A 14677-nucleotide genomic window follows, 5' to 3' on the forward strand; every position below is an offset into this window, starting at 1 on the left:
ACTTTGCTGAAGGTGAATGAGAAGAATTCACAGTAACTTAATAAAAAGGGATTTTTGTCGGGATAAGGAGTCTGCTTCGTGGTTTCGGAACACTAGGTCAGAACACAGGGTTCAAATTCTGTTCATCTTTTTCAGTTCTTAGTATTGTATGTATTGTTTCTTTTGTATTTTATTTTGGCTGTTCACTGCCCTGAGTCCTTCGGGAGAAGGGCGGTATACAAATTAAAATATTATTATTATTATTATTCAGCCGGTCTTCCACGTCATGGGCTTCTCAGTCACGGGTAGAATTTTGAACAGCCCCGAGGGTGAAGGGGTGCCAGATGCCATCGTGATCCTGAATAGCCAGATTAAAGGTGGGTACCAGTTTTGATATTGACCTGAAACCAGGGATCTTCAGCTTTGGCAACTTGAAGACTTGTGGACTTCAATAGAATAGAGCTGGAAGGGACCTTGGAAGTTTTCTAGTCCAGCCCCCTGCTCAAGCAGGAGACCCTATACCAGTGATGGCTAACCTTTTTGCCATCGCGTGCCGGGGGGGGCGGGGGGGTTTGCTTGTGCATATGCCCATACCCATTCTATGTGCCCTGCCCCTGTGCATGCAGACGCGACACCCCCCCCACCTCCTGGCATGCAATGGCCCAGTAGGCCTGTTGTTGTGTCTGCGCCCCCGAGCTGGTCCTCCTGCCAGAAAGTGACTCGGATAGGGAGGGGAAAGGGCCGTCAGGACTTACCTCGGGAGCACCGGCTTCCCTGGCTCAGCTCCAGGAGCCAGAGGCAGGCCAGGTGGAAGAGATAACGAGGCCTCCGTCCCCTGACTCTTCTCCCCCCCCCCTTTTTTTTCTTTCTAATTCCAGTTACTACCCGGTCAGATGGTTCTTTCCGTCTTGAAAATATCACAACCGGTACATACACCATCCAGGCTCACAAAGAACATCTCTTCTTCGATACCATCACGGTGAAGATCGCTCCCAACACCCCACAGCTGGCTGATATCATAGTAACAGAGTGAGTGTCCCCTTAAGAGCGCCCCTGCCTAAACTGAATTGGCCTTTTTTTTCAGGCCACCATGTGAAACTTCGCATTTGTTTCCCTTTTGTTTTAAAAAAACAAACAAACAAACACAGATTCAGCGTCTGTGGGCAGATCTCCGTGACCCGCTTCCCCGATTCGATCAAGCAGATCACCAAATACAAAGTGAACCTGTGGCCTCAGGATAAGGAGAAAGCTGTGCTGATGACCACCGAAACAGATGCTCGTGGTGGGTTTTGTTTCAAGGCGAGACCAGGGTTATATGTTCTCCAGGTATTTACAATCTCTGTTCTTTTTTGTTTGTTTGTTTGTTTATGGTTGCTTTTCTGTTCTTTTTTTTTTTTTAATGCATTTTCTCTTGTTTCCTTGGGATTTTTATACTAGAAACAGGAAAGGGTTTTTTTTTTTTTTAGATTAAGAATTGCTTGTTTTTACTTTGCAAATGGACCTTTTTGCTGCCTGTCTTTTATTTTCTCCACTCTGTGATGTTGTCGGTTTCTCTCTTGCAATTTTTGTTGTTGTTGTTGTTGTTAGTTGCGAAGTCATGTCCGATCCATCGTGACCCCATGGACAACGTTCCTCCAGGCCTTCCTGTCCTCTACCATCCTCAGGAGTCCATTTAAGCTCATGCTGACTGCTTCAGTGACTCCAGCCAGCCACCTCGTTCTCTGCCGTCCCCTTCTTCTTCTTTTGCCCTCCATCGTTCCCAGCATTAGGCTCTTCTCCAGGGAGTCCTTCCTTCTCATTAGGTGGCCAAAGGATTTGAGTTTCTTCTTCAGGATCTGGCCTTCTAAAGAGCAGTCAGGGTTGATCTCCTCTAGGACTGACTTCTTTTTCCAATTTTACCACTCTAAATACAATTAACGTCAATATGTTTTTTTTTAAACTAAAACAAGAACAACCAGGGAAACGGAGGCTTTTAATCTTTTGGACCATTTCTTCATTTCATCTAGATTTTATTGTTGTTATTCCATTTGTTTTTGCACCATTGACAGTCAAAACGTTTTCTGATTCGGTTTGCTCCAGAGGGGAAAAAGGGGTAAATAGGCAATTTTGCATCGTTTGGACTACAGCTCCCACAATGTCTTAGTAGAATCTGGGACTGAATGGGGATTGAGGTTTGGAGGGCCCCGGAGAATTCACTCTGCCTCCTTCCTGATTTCTTTACCAGCTTTTTCCGAGGATAGAAATCAATGGGCTGCATGCATTTTCTTAAGCCAGGATTCCTTGTTTATCATACGTGAGGATCTGCTATGTTGCAGTGCGTGGGGGGGTCTTGCTATTTGCATTTGATTGCAGTAACAGAACGTGGAAAATCCTCTGCGACAATAGGTAAAAAAGTAGAAGCGATTGCAACGTTTGTGGCAAACATCACCAAAAAGAGCCATTGGCTGACAGGAAAGGTCTAGAACTGTGATCGCGAACCTATGGCATGGACACAGAGCCGTCGCCCATTACTCTTCCGGGTTCCAGTGCGCTGGCCAGGTGATCCTCACATGCACGGGAGTGCCGGAAACTGGAAGAGCAGCTGCGCATGTGCGCATCGGGAAGATGATCTTCCAATTTCCGGTGCAGGCATGCACACTGGCCAGCTGGTCTTCGTGTGTGCATGCGCGCCAGAAGACCAGATGGCCGGTGCGCATGTGCGCACTGGGAAGATGACGATCCGGTGTTTGATCTGTGCATGCACACCGGCCAGCTGGTCTTCGCGTGTGCATGTGCGCCAGAAGCCAGAAGACCAGGTGGCCAGTGCGCATTTGCGCACCGGGAAGATGATCTTCCAGTTTCCGGCACGCACATGCACACAGGCCAGCTAGTCTTTGTGGGTGCATGCGTGCCAGAAGCCAGAAGACCAGGTGGCTGGTGCGCATGTGTGCGCCAGAAACCAGAATATCATCTTGCCGCATAGCATGTACACTTGGGCAGCTGCTCTTACAGTTTCCAGTGTGTGCGCTCCTGTTTCGGCACTCTGTGCCGAAAAGGTTTGCCAATACTGGCCTAGAAGTTTAATTTTTGTAATTGGGTGTTTGGTTTTTCCAAAATCTCCCCTGGACTCGTGAGTTGCTTTCTTGCAGGTCATTGTTCCCGACACAGAAGCAAGAGCCGGACTCGCTTTAAAGCCCAAAGTGTTTCCTGTTACAGTGGCTTCCAAGCCGGTGCTGGATGTGATCTTTTCTCAGTTCTTGGCTTCTGTTTCCGGGAAGATCACTTGCTTGGGTAAGCTATTTTTTCCCCTTCAGATCCATGAAAAACACACATTGTGACTTGTCCTTCTGTATGACTTATACCTTTGTTGCTTGTATCTTTAGGATTTATATTTTATTGAGTTTTGTCATGGTAATGATTTAAGAGCTGCTACGATGATGTAATTCGAGGAATGAATCAGCAAAGTTTTTGAGCTGATATCACTTTAAGAGCCTGTAATAAGAAGAGGCCCTGTTGAGGCGTATCTCTCTGTGTGCTTCCGTGCTGTAATTGCTGATTTTTGTTTGTTTGAGGTCTGGCTAAAGTACTTGTATGTATATATTCTTTGTAGATAAAACCACTATTTAGTTACAAACCTCTGTTGTTTACTATATTTGCTCTTGGGTTGTCTCACATAGTCACAGTGTGTGCACTCTGACAAGTTTCCTAGTACAATTATGTTGATTCTATCACTGTGTGATAACTTATGAATTATGATGAGTGTATTTTTATGATGACTATGATCATGATTTATCACTTACAGCTTTTATGTACAATGAGAGCTTAACCACCGAAGAAAAATTCCTTGTGTGTCCAATCACACTTGGCCAATAAAGAATTCTATTCTATTCTATTCTATTCTATTCTATTCTATTCTATTCTATTCTATTCTATTCTATTCTATTATATTATATTCTACTCTATTCTATTTCTTCATTCCATTACTCTATTCTGTTCTAATTCTTCATTCCATTATTCTCTACTCTTCCCTTCCCTTCCCTTCCCTTCCCTTCTCTTCTCTTCTCTTCTCTTCTCTTCTCTTCTCTTCTCTTCTCTTCTCTTCCCTTCCCTTCCCTTCCCTTCCCTTCCCTTCCCTTCCCTTCCCTTCCCTTCCCTTCTATTCTAAGCTCTTATTCTATTCTAAACTCCTATTCTATTCTATTCTGTTCTATGCTATTCTATTCTATTTCCTCTCTTCTCTTCTTTCTCTTCTATTAACTCCTCTACTCTACTCTACTCTACTCTACTCTACTCTACTCTACTCTACTCTACTCTATTCTTGGCTTCTGTTGGGCAGTTCAACGCAACGCAAGATGGTCACCTTCTTATGGTCCAAGAAGTTGGAATCCCAAGGTAGCCAAAAGTCCAGAGGAGGTGACTGAATTCACCTAGCTATCTGTTTTATCTGTTTATCTGTTTTATTGCTCATCTGTTCTCATCCCTAGTTTTTCTTTCCCGCAGATGGTTGCGGGGAATTGATGGTGATACTTCAGTCCATCCTTCGGCCAGGAGAAAAACGAAGCCTCCAGCTTACAGCCAAGTCAACCTCCTTGGTCTTTACCTTTGAAAATGTCCTGCCAGGCAAATACAAAAGTAAGAATCTTGCATGTCTTCGCATCTTTTTAGCACAGTGCTTACGTCAGACTCCTTTCCTGCTTATTTCCATCTTGAGATTTGGCTGAGGACCAGTTTGGGATAGCAATCGAAGGAGTTCGGCAGTACAGCTTCTCTCTGTTGCTCATTAAAGCAGCTGTATCATTCGCCAGGTTGCTATTTGAGCGTGAAAAATATGTGCGTGAATGAATCCTAAAGCAGTTATCTTATTGATGTGTCAATTTTAATAAATAACAGAGATGTTGGGCTCCTATGGCCGGAGGTGGCGCAGCGGTTAGAAGGCAGTATTGCAGGCTAACTCACTGCTCACTGCCAGGAGTTCGATTCTGACCGGCTCGAGGTTGACTCAGCCTTCCACCCTTCCGAGATCGGTAAAATGAGGACCCAGATTGTTTTTTTGGGGGGGGTCAAAAGGCTGACTGTAAATCGCATAGAGAAGGCTGAAAAGCACTGTGAAGCGGTATGTAAGTCTAAGTGCTATTGCTATTGTTATATAGGTAGTCCTCAACTTACAACAGTTCGTTTAGTTGTAAGTCTGAAGTTACAACAGGACTGAAAAAAAGTGACATGACCGTTTTTTACCTTTCTTCTTCTTCTTGTGCCATATCCGTCATCGGATGTTGGCGATCCTGTTTACCTTTATGTTGCACCATCCCCATGGCCATGTGACTTACATTCGGATGCTTGACCACTGATTCACATTTATGATGGTTGCAGTGTCCCGGAGTCATGCGATTCCCCTTTCGACAAAGCAAAGTCAATGGGGAAACTGAACAACCATGCTGCTAATTTAACAGCTGAAGCGATTCACTTAACAATATGTGGCAAGAAAAGTCCTAAAATGGTGGAAAGCTCACTTAACAAATATTGTGGGCTCAATTGTGGGTCGTAAGTTGAGGACTACCTGTGTGAGCTACATGGACTCAGTTTTGAAGCATGCACAGCCTAAAAAATATACATTTTCAGCATTGTTGTGTCTGACCCATCGCGACCCCATGGACAACATTCCTCCAGGCCTTCCTGTCCTCTACCATCCTCTGGAGTCCATTTAATAACTGTCCATTTAATAACTGTTCTAACTGTCAGGAAATTTCTCCTTAGTTCTAAGTTGCATCAAAGAAAGAAGCAACTTAGAACTAAGGAGAAATTTCCTGACAGTTAGAACAATTAATAAGTGGAACGACTTGCCTTCAGAAGTTGTGAATGCTCCAACACTGGAAATTTTTAAGAAAATGTTGGATAACCATCTGACTGAGATGGTGTAGGGTTTCCTGCCTGGGCAGGGGGTTGGACTAGAAGGCCTCCAAGGTCCCTTCCAACTCTGATGTTATGTTATGTTAATATCACGCCTACTGCTTCAATGACTCCATCCAGCCACCTCATTCTCTGCCGTCCCCTTCTTTTGCCCTCCATCATTGCCAGCATTAGGCTCTTCTCCAGTGAGTCCTTCCTTCTCCTTAGGTGGCCAAAGGATGTGATGGTTACCATTCGGTAAGATTCTGATGGACTTCAGAAGGCTGTCCTTGAAATGTTTGGCCAAGCGTTGGTTGTTTTTGAATACACCAGGATGGAGGAATTGAGATATATTCTGGTACCTTTATCTCTCTAGATTTCAACTCTGTTTTCTTCATTTAATAGAAGTTAATAGACCCCCTAGGAATGTCAGATGTTCTCCAGATGTTCCTGAACTGGGACCAACAACATACGACCACCATGGTCCTTAAAACATATGGTGTATTACAAGTTCCCCAGTCCAGACTGCCCCATCTTTGATCTGATGACCATACTCAAAGTTGGCCTAGGAGCTCCTTCATTGCAATAATTCAGGGATGGTTCATTTGCTTTGAATGCAGGAATGATGAGTTCTTTCAATAAGGAGTTCAGGTTGTAGAAGACCAGAAGAGAACATTAAATGTGTTGTGGATGTTCTTGTTGACATGGGGATGGAGGTCTTCAATACATCTTTTGCGTGCTGGGATTAGGGATGATTGTTCTTGTTCTGACGTAGGCTTCCCAAAAGCACGAAGCCGTCTCCTCGTCCCGATAAAATCCCTTTTATTTAGGTTAAAGGGAAATTCCTCTCCAGCAAAGTTCCCAGCCAACAGTCTTTCAAGAAATTTCCCAACTACAGACCTTTATCAGGCTTGGAGAGCTGCCAGGCGGATATTTTCCAAATGCCACTCTGTAGCAGACAATACTTGGCAAGAAGTCAGGAACAAATCTTCACCCTAATGAATCGAACTAATTGTCTCCTGCAAACTCCCCTCCCCTTCGCTCCTCTTTATTCTCTATGGGAGGGACCATTCATCGTCCACCTGTGGTTTTACTCCTGAGTCGACCCTTGTTCCTTAGCTGTTCCCTTCTGTCAGCTCTGGGCATGCGCACACTGGGAACAGACTCCAGCTGTTCTTCTGCCCCACTGATATCCAACTCCGAAGGCAGCTGACAACTGTCAGATGTCCCTGGCCCTATCTCTGCCTCTGACGCAGAGCCCTCATCAGAGCCTTCCCCAGACTCCAGGACTGACCCATGTTCCTCCCCAACCTTCTCACTGTATGAGTCTGCCACCAGCTCTGCTGGTTGCTGGCGGGCCAAAACAGTTCTGTTTAGTTCTTGATGTATCAGATGAAACAGTTGAGTTCAAGGATTGAAGAAGCTGCAGTGGCTTTTCACAAGGCAACATTTCCCCCCTCTTAGGTCTTCAATCGACAGTGAACCTGATTTGGTGCTTGGGCCATTGAAATCCCAACAAGAGCTACGTCAGGAGCAGCAACGGGCTGAAATAGAGACTCGCCGGCAGGAGAGAGAAAAGAAAGGATTAGATGAAGAAGGATCTAAGCCACCAGTGCAGGAAGTGGTGGAGGAGCTCTTGGGGCCATTCCACTATGACTTTTCCTATTGGGCAAGGTATGTTGACCGTGTGTTGAAGAAAACCCTTTTGTGTGTTTGTTTGTTTACATTCTGCCTTTATGGTTTTTTACAAATAATATATTGAACATATTCAACAGAATGTCTTTCTCCTATTGTACCCACGACAAAAACCCTGTGAGTGTGTTGGGTTGAGAGAGAGAGAGTGACTGGCCCAAGGTCTCCTCAACTGGTTTAGGGGTGGGACTAGAACTCACCGTCTCCTGGTAATTGACCCAAAGTCACCCAGCTAACTTTCATGGCTAAAGTTGGGCTAGAACTCACTGTCTTCTGGTAATTGACCCAAAGTCACCCAGCTAACTTTCATGGCTAAGATTGGGACTAGAACTCACCATCTCCTGGTGATTGACCCAAAATCACCCAGCTAACTTTCATGGCTATGGTTGGGACTAGAACTCACCGTCTCCTGGTGATTGATCCAAAGTCACCCAGCTAACTTTCATGGCTAAGGTTGGGACTAGAACTCACTGTCTCCTGGTAATTGACCTAAAGTCACCCATCTAACTTTCATGGCTAAGGTTGGGACTAGAACTCATCGTCTTCTGGTGATTGGCCCATAGTCGCTCAGCTGGCTTGCATGGCCAAGGTGGGACTAGAATTCATGGTCTCCTACATTCACAATCTCTGTTGATTGTGAAGGAGCTTCCCTAGAGCAGTTGAAAGAGGGTTCCGTCAAATTGTCTTGTTTATGACAGTTTAGACTTAACCAGGTATGAGGCTGCAGGTGCTGCTGTCATTCAAATTTGTTGGGACTTTGTAATTTAAAATGTAATAAATAAATACCTTCACTAGCTATGAATTTAGAGCCGCTAGGAGTTGTACGACAAGTCTTTTGGAAATTTTGGACTAAATAGTCTTAAGCTCCAACCCTCTTTATTGTGTGATTTGTAGATCTGGAGAGAAAATCACAGTGACCCCATCGTCTAAAGAACTTCTTTTCTACCCTCCTTCCATCGAAACGGTGGTCAGCGGTGGTAAGTCTTGGCAGTCATTCCGCAGTATTTTCAAGGCATCTCCCAAGAGGGACAGCAGGGAATCAGGAAGGATGTAATTCCTCCTGCTAGAAATCTGAAAGAATGATTACTAGTTAAAATGGACAGTGCCATTCCCCCAAACCCAAGAAAGACAAAGAGTTACTTCTAAGCAGCTTCCTTTATTGTTCCTCACCTGTAGACAGATTCTTGCCAAACTAAAGCAGATTATTTGCACCGTTGAAGATATACTCCAGAGAACTTCTAAGGAGGCGCAATCTTAACTTTCTTCCTCCCGGCGAGACTAACTAAACCTCTATCTCTTGTTCCTCTGGTATGCAACTCCTCCCTCCTGGGAATCCAGGCTACATTCCACCTAACAGCTGCAAGTGCAGCTCCCAGCATCCCTCTAGGCAACGGGAACTGTAGTTTAACAAATGTAGGAGAAGAACAGGCAGAGCCTAGAGGTGGTGGAGTCAAGCAAGTAATCAGCTGAGAGTCATTATGTTCCCACAAACAGTCTTTAAGTCCAACCCCTCTTGAATTCTGCTCTTACCTGGCACCAATTTAATGCTGACCATTAGTTGACCAGATTCTTGTGTATATTCAACTGGAACTTAATGAAGGGTCCCGATTTTTCGTGCCTGACATCAATAACCAAAGAGGTGGTTTTCCTGCAATAGGGACAATGTCCTGCAAACTAGCTTTTTCCTCCACTTGAGCTCTCAGATACATACCTGTATCTAAAATGGGAGGGAGCATCATTATCCAGCCACGTTGTCTCAACCCATCTCTGGTTGCTTTCTCCTCATTAGATAACGCCTGTGCTGTCCATTAACCCCTTTGAAGCAGTGGTGAAATCCAATTTTTTTTTACTACCAGTTCTGTGGGCGTGGCTTGGTGGGCACGGCAGGGGGAAGGATACTGCAAAATCTCTATTCTCGCCCCACTCTGGTGCCAGCCAGAGGTGGTATTTGCCGGTTCTCCGAACTGCTCAAAATTTCCGCTACCGGTTCTCCAGAACCTGTCAGAACCTGCTGGATTTCACCCCTGCTTTGAAGGATCTCTCCTACTTTGAAGCGATCCCCGTTCATCTTCTGTAGCCTTTTAAGGCAAATCAGAACATCCTGGATTGTTGAGTAAGAGCAATGTGTGGGGGAGTAAATTGTCCATCGTTGATGCAACATGTGTCAGGCCTGGAAGCCCTCTTTTGCATTGGGCCTTCAGGCCTGCCACACATAACTACTGTGGGAAGCTGGGAGGGGGGATTGTATGGAGCAAGGGTGATAACATTCCTTTCTCAGAGAGTCATCTTGCCCTGCACCTGAAGGGCTGGAACTGGGAGGCATTTCCAGTTGGGAGGGTGCTTTGATTGGACTATGCGTTCAATGTTTGTTGGACTTTCCTTTGGGTGGGGAAAACCTGGAAGCTTTCAGATTCGGGTTTTCCCAGATGTGCCAATATGACATCTCTAATAAAATGGAACTTTGAGAGAAGTTCAAGCCTCAGAGTCTTCTTTCGTTGGGGATGTCACTTAGAACCCTGACATTAACCAAACCTTTAAAAAATATGCAACCAGCTCTCCTGAACTCTGGGGTTGTTGTCCAGGGTCCTGAGCCCCAAATATCGACCCAAAACCTGGCGGCGTGAAGACTCAGGGAAGATGGAGGGAGAACGTGCTTTACACAGATCAAGAGTTCTCACCTGTGAAACGATCCGGATTTATCTCTTGTGGATGAGTCATGGTATAATTTGAACGGACGTTCACTTGTAACAAACACCCATCTCCTCCCCAATTAATTTTCAGTGTAGGTTTCAAAAATAGTGAAGCTTTTTTTTAAAAATTTGCATTTATATCCCGCCCTTCTCCGAAGACTCAGGGCGGCTTACACTATGTTAGCAATAGTCTTCATCCTATTTGTATATTTATACAAAGTCAACTTATTGCCCCCAACAATCTGGGTCCTCATTTTACCTACCTTATAAAGGATGGAAGGCTGAGTCAACCTTAGGCCTGGTGGGACTAGAACCTGCAGTAACTGCAAGCAGCTGTGTTAATAACAGACTGTCTTACCAGTCTGAGCCACCAGAGGCCCAGACAAAGCTTACAGGGTTGCTGGCAATTCCTATTAACACTCCTGTTAGCACCTAAAGTTTTGCAACTTCTTCACCACCGTCGTTCTCCCTGCCTTTGTTTCAGAAAGCTGCCCTGGGAAGCTGATAGAGATATACGGCAAAGCGGGTCTGTTCCTGGAAGGGCAGATTCACCCCGAATTGGAGGGGGTTGAGATCGTAATTTCTGAAAAAGGAGCGCCTTCCCCCCTGATCACGGTTTTCACAGATGATAAAGGATCCTACAGGTAAATCCTAGTCCAAGGGGGTTCGACTAGAAGACCTCCAAGGCCCTTTCCAACCTAATTATTCTATGTTTGTAGATGGCAGTAGTTGATATTTCTTCCCCTTCAACCGTTACCAAATGTGTCCTTTAGATCAGGGTTTTTTTTATTTTTATTTGCATTTATATCCCGCCCTTCTCCGAAGACTCAGGGCGGCTTACACTATGTCAAGCAATAGTCTTCATCCATAGTTTTAATTTGGCCAAGGTTGAATAAGTTTTTTAAATAGGTTTTATTGTATACTGTATTGTATTTTTATCTGGCTGTTAACTGCCCTGAGTCCTTCGGGAGAAGGGCGGTATAAAAATTAAATAATAATAATAATAATAATAATAATAATAATAATAATAATAATAATAATTATTATTATTATTATTATTATTATTATTATTATTATTATTATTATTATTATTATTTGTATATTTATATACAAAGTCAACTTATTGCCCCCCCCAACAATCTGGGTCCTCATTTTACCTACCTTATAAAGGATGGAAGGCTGAGTCAACCTTGGGCCTGGTGGGACTTGAACCTACAGTAATTGCAAGCAGCTGCTGTTAATAACAGGCTGTCTTACTAGTCTGAGCCACCAGAGGCCCAACCCCCAGTCTGTGAACCAGCACTGGTCCGCGGCATGCCAGAAACCGGGCTGCGGAAAATATTGGATTGTGCAGAGATGGATAGATTGACGTTGAAAACAAAAGATAAAGGAGAGTATTATTTAACGTGGAATGGGTTTTATCAATGGTTAGAGATAAGAGGTAGAAATTAGATGAAGAAAGAGCATTGTTACGTGTAAGTAAAATATGAATGTCATTTATAACTATGTATGCTAATATAATTAATAGGATCATAAATAAGCTAATATAATTATAAATATGGTTAGAATCATTATGTGTATTACTATTATTACTATCAGTATATCTGTTACTTTTTCTTTTTTCCTTCTGTAAAATAAAATGCCCGGACAATACACTGTATTCAAAATACTTAACTGTATTTTTCAGAGTATAACACACACTTTTTCCCCCCTAAAAGAAGATGAAAATTTGGATGCGTTTTATACATCGAATGTAGCCCCGCCCACCCGCTTGCCCCCACCCTTTGGCCTCTGCCTCCCAGCACTTTACCTCCTTGCAGCAAACAGGCCGTTTCAGCTTCAGCACAGCCTGATTAGCACAAGCAGTTGATTGTTGGTTGGATCGGCCTCCCGACCCTCAGCTGTTTCAGGCTGCAGAGATTGCCATTGCCTATTGCCGGACGGGCCTTTGCTGTTTGCTGCAAGGAGGCAAATTGCTGGGAGGCAGATTTTTTTTTCTTGTGCTAATCAGGCTGTGCTGGAAATGAAAATGAAACTAAAGGAGGCTGTTTGCTGCAAGGAGGCAAATTGCTGGGAGGCGGATTTTTTTTTTCTTGTGCTAATCAGGCTGTGCTGAAAACAAAAATGAAAATAAAGGAGGCTGTTTGCTGCAAGGAGGCAAATTGCTGGGAGGCAGATTCTTTCTTCTTGTTTTCCTCCCCAAAAAAGGTAGGTGCGTCTTATAGTCCGGAGCGTCTTATACTCTGAAAAATACGGGTATATATAAATTTAAAAAGCTTGACTTAAAAAAAAAGAAAAGAAAAGAAACCAGGCCATGTAAACAAGCAAAGCCCCATCTCGTGGGATGCAGGCAGCACACGAAACCCCACCTCCTCCGGTCTGCGGAAAAGCCTCTTTCCACGAAATCGGTACCTGATGCCCAAAAGGTTTGGGTGGGGGGTGGGACCACTGCTTTTGATGAATTGGCTTTTACAGGTTATGATTTCATCTGGAAGACTTTGGGGGTCAAATTGTGTTGCCTGCCTCGTGATGGGTTTTTGGATAGCCGGTTCCTCACCTGTCAATTGAGATTCTCTGCTTTGTCTTCCTCCTCCCCAACCCTCTCTCCTCCCCTCCCCCCCCAAAAAAAGTGTGGGGCCACTTCACAGCGATCTGGAATACACCGTGACTGCTCAGAAAGAAGGGTTCATTTTGAGCGCCGTGGAAGAGACAGTTGGAGATTTCAAAGCTTTTGCTCTTGCTGGGGTCACTTTTGAGGTAAACCTTCTCCAGATCTTCTGGGAAAAGACCTTGCTTGGTTTTTTCTCCTCCTGTTTCTTTAGACTATTTGGATTGTGTCTTCAGAGAAGGGTATAACGGACATGTTGTCGGAGACTTGTTGTGACCTAGAACAACAAGTCTTACCAGAAACAATCAGTCCTAAGCAAACATATTTTATTAGAACAGCTGAGAATTACTTCATTCTCAGCTTAGTCCAAATTAAGTCCCAAACAAAGTCCTTCAGAAAAAGTCCTTCAGCCTTATCACAAACCTTGGTCTTCTTTGGCACACCGCCAAAGGCTTTTCTTGGCAAGAACCCCACAAAGTTCAGAAACAAGAGACTCCGACAAGAAACAAATGTAGCAACATTGCTTTCCTACAAAAAGAGCCCAAGAGCCGTTGCTGCTCTTTTAAGCCTTATGGGTGGGGCCAATCATCTCCTGGCCTTACTCCTGAGTCATCCTTTTTACTTTAGCTGCTCTTGCCTTCTGGCAGCTCTTCGCATGAGTGCACTAGGAACAGGCTCCTCCTGTTCCTCTGCCTCTCTGTTGTCCACCTCTGGAGGCTCCAGAGTCCACACATCGCTCCCAGATGGCCCTGGCCCCATCTCTGCCTCTGACGCAGAGCCCTTGTCCAAGCCTTCCCCAGAGTCTAGGACTGGCCCAGGGTCCTCCCCAGCCTCCTCACAGTCTGACTCCACTGCTAGCTCTGCTACAACAAGACTGTAGTAAAGGTAGTCCCTGACTTATGACCACAATTGGAATTGGATCACAATTTTAGTGTCGAGCAGATGTTTGGGGCCAGATAGGTTCCTTTTCAAATTTCTTAAATCTAGGTAGTACAGTTTTCTTTCAGTCTAAATCTGCAGCAATTTATATTTTGCTGTCTTCCTCAACCTGACTACTTTGAGGTTTTCGTTGACCTGAGTCTGGGGAAGGTTGAGTAACCCGGTTGAAGGCCACTTATGGGGTCCTTGGCGCTTTCCGAGCTTGGTGGTTTTTTTGCAGGGGTTTCATAACCAAACTAGGTAATATTATCAGTGCTAGAAGGGAGTGGGCTTTGGGAGCGAGCGCCTCTCTCTTACTAGCATTGATGATGTTACTTAGTTGGGCCATGCAAGGTCTGCAAGAAAACAGTCAAACTCAGAGAGCACCAAGGACTCCACAGTTCAACCCTGACCTACAGATATTCTGAAGGCCATTTCTTCCTTGGCCCAAAGGTGCTTTTTCAAGAGGCAGCTGGACTTTCTGGTTCGGGACAACCATCACTTGGATGACTGAGAATCTCCATTTCTTCCTTGGCTTTTCCTTGCCAGAAATGGACAAGTTAGGTCCTATTTGAAGATCTTCAAATAAGAGCCCACTATACTACGGAGTAAAAGGGACACGGTGGCTCAGGGGCTAGGACGTTGAGCTTGTTGATCGAAAGGTCGGCAGCTCGGCGGTTCGAATCCCTAGTGCTGCTGTGTAACGGGGTGAGCTCCTGTTACTAGTCCCAGCTTCTGCCAACCTAGCAGTTTCGAAAGCACGTAAAAATGCAAGTAGAAAAACTAGGGACCATCTTTGGTGGGAAGGGAACAGCGTTCCGTGTGCCTTTGGTGTCTAGTCTTGTCGGCCACATGACCACGGAGACGTCTTCGGACAGCGCTGGCTCTTCGGCTTTGAAACGGAGATGAGCACCGCCCCCTAGAG

The 14677-nt window shown here is 44.8% G+C and overlaps 1 protein-coding gene across 1 annotated transcript in view; it reads left to right on the forward strand.

The window, feature by feature from the left end:
• Window positions 1-14677, forward strand: part of LOC131185317 (BOS complex subunit NOMO1-like) — a 47439-nt gene that overhangs the window by 13068 nt on the left and 19694 nt on the right. Inside the window, exons 10-19 of the mRNA XM_058157756.1 lie at window positions 251-356; window positions 858-1008; window positions 1128-1305; window positions 3108-3249; window positions 4459-4627; window positions 6073-6102; window positions 7309-7518; window positions 8431-8513; window positions 10711-10870; window positions 12857-12983. Of these exons, the coding sequence (XP_058013739.1) occupies window positions 251-356; window positions 858-1008; window positions 1128-1305; window positions 3108-3249; window positions 4459-4627; window positions 6073-6102; window positions 7309-7518; window positions 8431-8513; window positions 10711-10870; window positions 12857-12983 (1356 nt within the window). The remainder of the gene's footprint in view (window positions 1-250; window positions 357-857; window positions 1009-1127; window positions 1306-3107; window positions 3250-4458; window positions 4628-6072; window positions 6103-7308; window positions 7519-8430; window positions 8514-10710; window positions 10871-12856; window positions 12984-14677) is intronic.

This window comes from Ahaetulla prasina, chromosome 14 (assembly GCF_028640845.1).
Source record: "Ahaetulla prasina isolate Xishuangbanna chromosome 14, ASM2864084v1, whole genome shotgun sequence".
Classification (NCBI taxonomy): domain Eukaryota; kingdom Metazoa; phylum Chordata; class Lepidosauria; order Squamata; family Colubridae; genus Ahaetulla; species Ahaetulla prasina.